Genomic DNA, 9,542 nt, shown 5'->3' with positions numbered 1-9,542 from the left:
AAGGCTCCGGGGATAAAGAGCTGCTGTTGTCAGCATATTATAAATATGATGCACTACACAGTCCCTTATTGAATAATAAGAAGGGCAATTAAGTTCCTCAGTATGGCAGTTCCTAGGTTCTACATGTGCAGTGAAGGTAGGTATGGAAGTGTGAATGGTGTGGTAAAGCCTACAGGTTTCTCTGAGCATCCGTAGAGATTGCTGCTGTTTTATATCTTAACCAGTGGCTTCTACGCACAGGAATTACCCATGTTTCTTTGTGTTTTCTTATTTGTTATGCAATGGTTAAATTACTAGAAGAAAACACAAAGCAGTCCAGTGTTTTTACTTTCTTTTTCCTCTCATCTTTTGAAGAGTATGTAGTTGCATTTGTAAATTATATACTGAAAGTACTAATTTTACACTGCTAGTGTAGTAAACTACTCATTAACTAGTTGGTCTGCTAGCAAGTGAGGGGGAATTTCTGGAAACTGACATTCTTTGGGGTCAGGTGCTATATAGGTCAGATTTCCAACTGCTTGAGGACAGACAATGGGGCTTGGTAGGAGGCTTTTGTATTGGCACTAGGCAACTTGTAATGCTGAATGGTGGAAAGGAAGGACTGAGCATGGCTGGGAACAAGGGATGCCTTTCAGTAAGCCATTCTTAAATTGATGCATTCTACAAATCTTGCTTAAAGTGTGAGAAACTTATCTCTCCCTAAGATGTAAGATATAGGAAGTATTTTGTATATCCACTTCTTTGTCATACTTGGATGTGCAGTTTCTTTTCATTTCCCCCCAATTTTTTTTTTTTATTACTCATGTTCTTGCTGAAAACTTGTTTCTCTCCTCATATTGGTGTTTTAATTTTGCACTAAGATTTAAAAAAAAAAATAATTAAATCTTTGCAATGGATATCTGTCGTATTTTAGAAGGTCGGCTACTGTGGTATCTTGTTTTGCACTGATTTTTTGGAGTTCACAGTGCAATATACCTATGGATAGACTGTACTTCATTGAGATTGGGACCTTGGTGTTCTTTGTAAACAAGACTTTACATTGAGTGAAAAAATATTCGCTACTTGGCTCATCTTACAGAGGGTGAAAACTATTATCTGTACAATGACTAATAGTGCAGTTGTTGCTTCTGGTGGAGAGTGATGTTGGGAAGCAGGGAGATGGCACACTGACATCTGCAGCATTATGTACTTTGAGAGGAAGGAGTAGAACTGATTTTCCATTTGAGAACACCAGAGAAAATCTTTCACTGTGGAGCTCTTCTGGCACTGACTTGAAGTATTTAGAAGCAGAGATTTCAGTTGCTCTGTGGGAGGATCTTATCAAACAGTGCCATTAAGTGAAGACAGGATGGGTGACTTGTGGTTCTTCAGCCTGGAGAGGTGAAGGCTCTGTGGACACTAGAGTCCTTCCAATATGTAAAGGGGCTACAAGAGAGGGAGAGGGACTTTTTACAGAGGCATGTAGTGATAGAACAAGGGGGAATGGCTTCAAACTGAAAAAGGGCAGGTTTAGATTGGATGTTAGGAAGAAATTCTTCCCTCTGAGAGTGGTGAGGCACTTGAACAGGTTGCCCAGAGAAGCTGTGGATGCCCCTGTCCAAGGCCAGTTGGATGAGACTTTGAGCTGCCTGGTGTAGGTGTCAGGAAAATTAACCCACAAATACCAGAGGTTTATGTCCAAAAAGGAGACAGGAGTCCTGTAAATTCATTTAAATAAAGGGAGAGGTCATGGGGCATTCCCCATGGGGTCTCTAAAAATTTTTAGGGGACACAGCCTCCATTTTATCTGAATTTCCTGGTCACATTTTCCCTCTCTCCCCATTGGCTGAAGTACTTGAGAGGTAAAGACTCCCCAAAATGCCTAATACCTATGACCCTCTTCTAATGTATACCCTTCCCCATTTTTCTTTTTCCTTGTGTCTCTGTTCTTTTTCTCTAAATCCAGAGATTTAGCGCAGTCTTGAGTGACCCTGTGTCAATTAGTGGAATTTCAATAGAATTATGGTTACCCCCACTGTTTCTTTCACCTCTCTGTATCTGGCCTTATCTACTATCAGACCCACAGTTTGTTTGTAAAGACACTTCCTTCTCATTCCTTTCTTAGGGGAAGATGTCCCTGCCTATGGCAGAGGGAATGAGAAAATCTTTAAGGTCCCTTCTTACCCAAAGTGTTCTGTGGTTCTGTACATGCAGCAAGTAGAGACTTAAAATGATTGTTTAGTGCTGCTTACACAGCTGTTACTGTGAGTTTAGCCTTAGATACTGCAGCAAAGCCAAATACACCTAAACTGGGAAATGATAGAGGCAATCAGAATTTTTTCTAGGCTACATAGTAGTGTCGTGGTTTTAAAGCAGTAACTAAAAAAATTACTAGAAAACTTACTTATTTCTTGCTGTGAGATATGGATTAGAACAAGAGCAAAACAGGCTTAAAACTTAAAAGGAATAAAGAAAGTTTATTAACAAAACTACAAGAATAAGAATACCAGAATAAACCTCCTTTATCCCCCACTACCCAACCATTTCCTTGTTCACATGAGAATATAGACAAAAAACTTTGGAACTTTGGTGTTTAAAACAGTCCCAGTTCCTGCTAGAGTCTTTTCATCAGCCTCCAGCGGTTTTAACTTCCTTAGGTGTTTCTCTTTGATTTCTTAAATGCCAATCTATCACAGGTTATTCAATTACTGACGTGATGCTAAATTTCTATCTTAAGGTGCTCAATATGGTGTGCTAATAATTCCTGCATGCTGAAAGGGTAGAAAACAATTTCCTCTTAAGTAATAAAGACTATAAAAGGGCAAAAATGACTGAAAGGATGACTATTTGGTATTGCTTTATACTTGTATTTTTATGTCATCTTCACACTGAATGGCAATATCCTTGTTAAAAAGATCCTACTTTGAAAGAGGGCATGTAAGTTATGTTAAAAACACTCTTGAGAGAAGCATATAAAAGCTTTTTAAATTCAGGTAGTTATATATTTTGAAATACTGCTGCTTAGAACTATTTCCGTGTGGTTTAGAATTTGTCTTTTTTGAAAGAAATGGGAGAGAATAGCTCATTTCTGTTTGTATGTACACCCTTCTGCCACATATGAATTTGGATTTTCTTCATCCTAAGATACTGTAATAACTGGCACTTGAAGATTAAATTTCTTTCTACTTTAGTTTTATTTTTAATTGGTATAGTGAAAAAATTCGGGGAAAAAAAAAAGATGGTTATTTTAAAATCAGTTCTAATTGTCATACATCTGTAATGAATGCTTCTTGTCTCCCCACCTGCTTTTTGCACTTGACAGCTTTAGAGTCCACGTGGTGGGATGAAGATTGCAATAGTCCTGTGGGGCTTGTACCTACTGTTGCAGTGGTTACTGCATAGCCAGCTCTTATCACTTGTTGGTCAAAAAGGCACGCAATGACGGTAGTACTCCGTCCTCTGATGCACAGTGAGCTCCATCTTCGTGTGCTAGGCACGGTACTTCACACATAAACTGCATCTTCTGGCTCGGAGATAAGGCAACATTCTTAGGAAATCTTAAAAGAGCTGTGATGAAAAAGACTTTTCTTGGCTAGTTGATGCTTAAAAATAATCTTAAATAACTTTACTATCTTCGTAAGTTTAATACTAAAAAGGATACACCTTTACGGTGTCGATCCGTGCTGCTAATACGTTGTGGGTTCCTTCTGTCCTTAAGCAATTATTTGCGGTTGTAAGGGATAATGATTTCACAAAGCAAGCCCAGAGCACGAGCCACGAGCACGCGTAGCTCTCGCTAGCGCAGCTGCCCGGGGCTTACCGCGAGCCTCGGCTCGCACAGTTCGCCGTCGCTGCGGAATTTAGGGCCAGCTCCTTTCCCCTGCCCTGCTCCCCCGCGGGACCCCCGCGCCTCGCCCGGGCAGCCGAGCGCGGGGCGAGGGTGAACCCCGGGCCCGGCGGGGAGCGGGGAGCCGGGCGGGGAGCGAGTCCCGGGCCCGGCGGGGAGCGGGGAGCCGGGCGGGGAGCGAGTCCCGGGCCCGGCGGGGAGCGGGGAGCCGGGCGGGGAGCGAGTCCCGGGCCCGGCGGGGAGCGGGGAGCCGGGCGGGGAGCGAGTCCCGGGCCCGGCGGGGAGCGGGGAGCCGGGCGGGGAGCGAGTCCCGGGCCCGGCGGCGGGCGGGGAGCCGGGCGGGGCAGCCGGCCCCGTGCCCGCCCCTGTGCCCGCCCCTCGGCGGCGGGCGCAGCCGCGCAGCGGAGCCCCGTTCTCGCGAGGCGCTGGGGGCCGCCGCGGAGGCGCGGGCCGGGCCGGGCCGGGCGAGGTGAGGAGGAGGGTGCGGAGGGTGCGCGGTGTGCAGTGGCTCCGGGCACGGCAGCGGCGGCTCCGGGCTCCGCGGCGCTGGTCGGCGGGCGCTGAGGGCCCGCAGAGGGGCGGGCCTGCCCTGACCTTGCGGGTCGGTCACGGCGGGGCCGGGCCGGGGCGCTCCGGCGGGAGCCGCTGCCCTTCACGGCGTGCGGACACAGCCCCCGCCACTGATCCTGAGGGGCGGCCGGGGAGGAGCTCAGGGTAGCTCTGGTAGGGGCTTGGGTTTTTGTTTGGGCTGGAAGCTTGTTACTTACATCGATTTTTCAATTAATTTTTTAATTCGTGATGCATCACTCCACCTGCACTTGGCGTTCACCTTAATAAATAACCAGTATAGTTTTGTGTTACGAGTGTTTGCTTTGTTTTTCTTTAGAAATTTGGTATTGAAGGGCCCTGTGTGCAGAGGCCATGGGTTTGTCCGCATCCTCCCCGGCTGCTGCAGAGCAGCCACCAAATGCATCCAGGCAATATCAGACGGCGTCTCCACCTTCAGAATGTCCCATGCATCAGGAAAAAATGAGCGGTAATCACTCGAATGAGCTAAATTCAACATGGAAACCAGTCTGAAAAATTTTGGGGTGGGAGGGAGAAATTCTTCAAATAAAGTTGAGTTTTTTGCTTAACAAAAGTAATTCTCAAGTAAATTTTCCTTAGAAGGAGTCAGTTGTTCTCCAGAACACTGTGCAGGCTGCTTTGTTTGTAGAGACAGGAGGTGCTTACTGTAGAACCTGTGGGTCACTCCCACTTGTCCCGTTTCACTGGGGCCCTACAAATCAGTTCTGTGGTGTGGTATGCAGAGAGTCAGAGAGCCCCTACCGAGATGGTGACTGGTTGCCTGGTTGTCACTGAAAACCATGCATCTGGAAAAGGGCAGCAAAAGGGTGGAATGAGATGAATGCCTGGAGAAGAACATCAGCTCTTCTTTTGATCAGTCAATGCACTGGGTTAGCTTCCCTGAGGAAATCTTAAGTGCAAACAGTTCAGTTTTGGGACAAGCATGGAGGTAGGAAATGAGTATTCAAAGACTACACAGGAAACTCAGATCTTATCATGATTTTGTGTCCTAAAATGCAGGAAAGAGAGCAGTTAAAACTGTTGAAAAACTCAGAAGAAAGAGTGAAATACCCATTTGCATTTACGTGAGCCTTCAGTGATCTTTTCCATTTCATGTATTAGAGTTTTTATCTTGTAGCAAAATGTATACTACTGTTGTGTTTTAAGGTTGTCCAATGCACATGAAGGCTGCTGATCATAGAACTGAGAACACAGATGATGTCCCTGCACATCAAGAAAGAGCTTATGAGTTTGTAGCATGTCCTGTGAAGTCTGGTGCATCTCAAATGAAAGATGACATAGATCCCAGCAATATGGTAACTTTTGCTTACTTAATGTGTTTTCTTTAGTCTTGTTTCTTCTGAAGTACTATAACCAAAAATGTAAATAGTGGTACTATGTAAGCTAGAAACTGGGAAATAACTTTTTCTTTTTTATTTTATTTTTAAGACTGCCTTTTCTCTTTCTGTGCAAATTTTTACTTAAAAACAAGTTACATCTTATTTAACATTGTGTTAAAATTTAAATTTCTGGTGATTTTCCTGTTTTTAATTATCTTTTGCTCTCTGTTTACTAGTTGCATAAATGTTTTTTTATGATACAATGGTGGATTTTAGTTTCTGTGTAATAGCGGTATGGCTGAGTTCTGATTAGCATCTCCAAGATTTCCTGTGATTTACCAAAAGCATTGCTCTTTTGAAAATTGAAGTTTAGGCAGAAAGCTTTCCTGTAGTCCTCTGATGACAAACTTGTGAAAGAGTTCTGCTGCAGAAAAAGAAAATTTTTGGTGGACTTAAAGGCTTATCTTCTTGATCTTTGTAGGAGTTGATTGATTATGCTTTGATTTTTCTCAAACACTGTAATGTAAAAAAATACGAATACTCTAGTTTGTTGTTGGTTCTCCTTGTTCTCTAGATGCCTCCTCCCAATCAGCAGCCATCCCCAGGTCAACCATTTCCATTATCAACTGTTAGAGAAGAATCTTCCATTCCTAGAGCACATTCTGACAAGAAATGGGTCTACCCTTCAGAGCAAATGTTCTGGAATGCTATGCTAAGAAAAGGGTAAATACACTGTGAATTATCAGATGTGTCTGTGAGCCTGGAATTCATGAACTAGTATAATTAATTTTTTTTTTTTTCTTTGAGAGTTGGTAGATTTTAACCAGTAAATAATAAAGTAGCTCTTTTAAAAAAGTACTATTTTTGTAAACATCTTTATTTTAAAGGGTGAGTTGGTTTCAAAGGCCATGTGTCTTCTAGTGATCAGGAGGATGGTAAAAAATGTCAAGGAACTGCTCCTGGCTCAGAAAATTTTCCTAAAAGTCCATGCAGGTGTAGACAAAGTTTGCTTGATTGCCAGCTTTCAAAATCAGTTGGTTTCATGGTAATGCTGTAAAACGAGAGTAGAAGTTCTGTGACGTTTTAAGAACATCTAACTTTGCAAAATTGCTAAAAATGGGGAAATTTTTAAGTAGATATTTTTGGTATTTACAAAAATTTAGTGTAGTCAAGACTAAAAATCCTCCTGTGCTGCTGTTTCCTTGTTCTTTTGTAATGATTTGTCATTCTCTAACAGGTGAACTTTACAGGAGTTTACTTTTGGAGCAATAGTAATTCTTTTTCCTACGTGTGGATATGGTTCATAACACAGTATAAGATAAGCAGCCTGTATGGAACATGGAAGTTTTGGTCCTTTAAACACTGAAATGTATTAATGTTACGCCAGTTGAAAAGGAAGCACACATGCAGTCAAAGTGCAGTGTCAAGAGAGATGGAAAGTATTTCTAAGTGTTCGCAAAATGTGTTGAATACAGGACTTGTGTGCATTAGGAATGCAAGTGGGATTTTTCCTAAGCATTTTTATGAATACTGTGGGTGTGGTGATGTTTACACACTCTTGATAACTTTCTGATCCAGTTAAGCTGTTAATTTAGCTGTGTAGACTTTGTGGATCTCTGTGGTGATAAGTTGGACACCCACACTTCTGCACAGAAAATGAAGTGGTTCTCAAGATGCTTAAGCAGATGAAGCAGAAGCTTTCATACTTGTCTTGTGTCTTGCATACAACCGTAAATCTCAATTCAAAAGTTCATCAGATAAACCTAGGAAGGTGCAATAGTTATGCTGTAGTGTTTATAAACTGTTCTCAAGTTCTTGTTTTTTAGGTGGAGGTGGAAAGATGATGACATAACAAGTGAAGACATGACCAACATTATTAAGATTCATAATCAAAATAATGAGCAAGCTTGGAAGGAGATTTTGAAGTGGGAAGCTCTACATGCTATGTATGTTTCTATGAAATGTTGCATATGGAATATTTGTTATGACAAAGTTGGAGCTGTAAACTTAGCATGACTTGGTGTAAAGCAAATTCTTACTTTTTAGGTCAGCATAGACCCTGTTCCTACAAGACACAGACTAGTTAAACATTCAGTACTATAAAATTTTCACTGAAATTCCATGATCGTTTTTACACAGTAGTTTGGATTATGGTTTATCTATTCTTTAAGCTATTAAATGTGTGGATTAGATTTGCAGAGAACTGCTTTGTTGACAGAACAATGATGTGGAGCATATCAGAGATACTTTATCATACCAGCAGTAAGTGCTGGCAGAAACTGGGTCACTTTTCAAAGCTTTAAAGAAAGGAAAGAAGTTGGTTTATATCACTTGTAATTAATTTTTTACTGTTGCTGTCTTCTACTCAGTTTCTCTGTTACTAAGAAAAATTACCATAGTGGTTTAATCACTGAAAATAAGACTGTGTTAAAAGGTAAAAACTGTTTTCCTTTTTAATTGTGTGCACAGGGAATGCCCATGTGGGCCGTCACTGATGCGGTTTGGAGGCAAAGCAAAGGAGTACTCACCAAGAGCCAGAATACGTTCATGGATGGGGTAGGTGGGCAGGGAAGGTCTTGCAGTGAGATGGGAGGCTAGAGAAATGTGCCTGGAAACATGGTGTAGAATTAATGTAAAGATGTTTCAGAACAGGTATTGCAAGTTAGAATTGCCAGAAGATAGAAGTACTGTTAGGATCTTACAGACAAATAACTCTTGAATTGGACTTCCACTCACTCTCCCAGGTTCATAATATCCATTAAAATATCTCCATGGCCTGTTCCCTGGCCTTTCCAGGTATGAGCTACCCTTTGATCGGCATGACTGGATAGTTGACCGCTGTGGGAAGGAGGTGCGCTACGTTATCGATTACTACGACGGCGGAGCAGTGGACAAGAACTACCAGTTCACCATCCTTGACGTGCGCCCCGCGCTGGACTCGCTCTCAGCCGTCTGGGACAGAGTGAAGGTGGCCTGGTGGCGCTGGACTTCCTAACTGCTCCTGTGGTGTGTACTCAAAAAGTAACCACTTTCCTCCTAGACAATGGACATGTGAATATCAGGACTTGAAATAGAAGTCTGCTGCAGCTGTCATTGCTTTCATCATCACCACTGTTCTTTGGGGGTGGGAAGGGAGGACAGGAAAATCTCTCGTTGAGCACATCAGTGCTTTGCAGTGTTTCAAATGGAATAATAAAGTTACAGTGGCAAAAACATGTATCTTAATTTTCTTAAGAACTGGGAAGCCTTTCTTACTTTGTCTCAGATTCTGCATAAGTTCGCCTTCTTTTCATTTCATGACTTCAGTGCTGCTCCAAATACATTAAAATTCTGATTCTGACTGGAGTTTTGAGTATTACTTGATTAGTGAAAACTGGAAATTTCATAAGTTATTTCACATATGAATAAGGGGTAAAAGATCTGGACTCTTTCAAGTTACAAGTTTCATTTACACTGTAAAACCATGTATTTGTTTTCACATGGACATTTTACCTATTCAAATGGATCTTCAGAAAACTTCAGTTAATCAGTTAAAGGAGGTGTAGCTTGCTATGAGTATTTTGAAGGTATGTTACTTAGAAAAGGAGAATATACTCATGCCTTAATCTGCGATTTTTCTTGAGCAGAAGAACGTCTTTTAGAAGCAGGTAATGAGTATTACTTTTAAAACAGCATTTCTAAAGGGACATAAAATGGATATTTAATGGCTATTTATTTGAATATTTAAAAGGTGGTTTTCTGATGTAAGAAAATGGATTAGTTTAGTATTTTCATGTCCATAATTCATTCATGTAATGAATTCAGGACAG

At 41.9% G+C, this 9,542-nt stretch overlaps 1 protein-coding gene across 2 annotated transcripts; it reads left to right on the top strand.

Annotated features, from left to right (window-relative positions):
* Nucleotides 1-4,190: 4,190 nt before the first annotated feature.
* Nucleotides 4,191-9,078, top strand: LOC131581045 (holocytochrome c-type synthase). 2 transcript variants are annotated; one of them, XM_058842906.1, is made up of 7 exons: nt 4,191-4,295; nt 4,713-4,862; nt 5,561-5,709; nt 6,308-6,456; nt 7,560-7,679; nt 8,203-8,289; nt 8,530-9,078. In XM_058842906.1, exons 2-7 carry the CDS (start codon nt 4,748-4,750, stop codon nt 8,726-8,728), a joined length of 819 nt encoding a protein of 272 aa, XP_058698889.1. In that variant the 5' UTR covers nt 4,191-4,295; nt 4,713-4,747; the 3' UTR covers nt 8,729-9,078. The 2 variants fall into 2 exon arrangements, with proteins under 2 accessions (XP_058698889.1, XP_058698891.1); XM_058842908.1 differs by having other exon boundaries at nt 4,194-4,316; nt 4,729-4,862.
* The last annotated feature ends 464 nt before the right edge of the window (nt 9,079-9,542 follow it).

This window comes from Poecile atricapillus, chromosome 7 (assembly GCF_030490865.1).
Source record: "Poecile atricapillus isolate bPoeAtr1 chromosome 7, bPoeAtr1.hap1, whole genome shotgun sequence".
In the NCBI taxonomy this organism is placed as follows: domain Eukaryota; kingdom Metazoa; phylum Chordata; class Aves; order Passeriformes; family Paridae; genus Poecile; species Poecile atricapillus.
Note: the sequence above shows the minus strand (reverse complement) of the source record. Positions and strands in the feature narration are given on the sequence as shown.

Bases quoted from the DNA above. Each gene is read 5' to 3' on its own strand.
- LOC131581045 (XM_058842906.1), top strand. From the start codon at position 4,748: ATGGGTTTGTCCGCATCCTCCCCGGCTGCTGCAGAGCAGCCACCAAAT. The intron at 5,710-6,307 runs GTAACTTTTGCT...CTTGTTCTCTAG, and splicing joins ACATAGATCCCAGCAATATG to ATGCCTCCTCCCAATCAGCA. The intron at 7,680-8,202 runs GTATGTTTCTAT...TTGTGTGCACAG, and splicing joins TGGGAAGCTCTACATGCTAT to GGAATGCCCATGTGGGCCGT.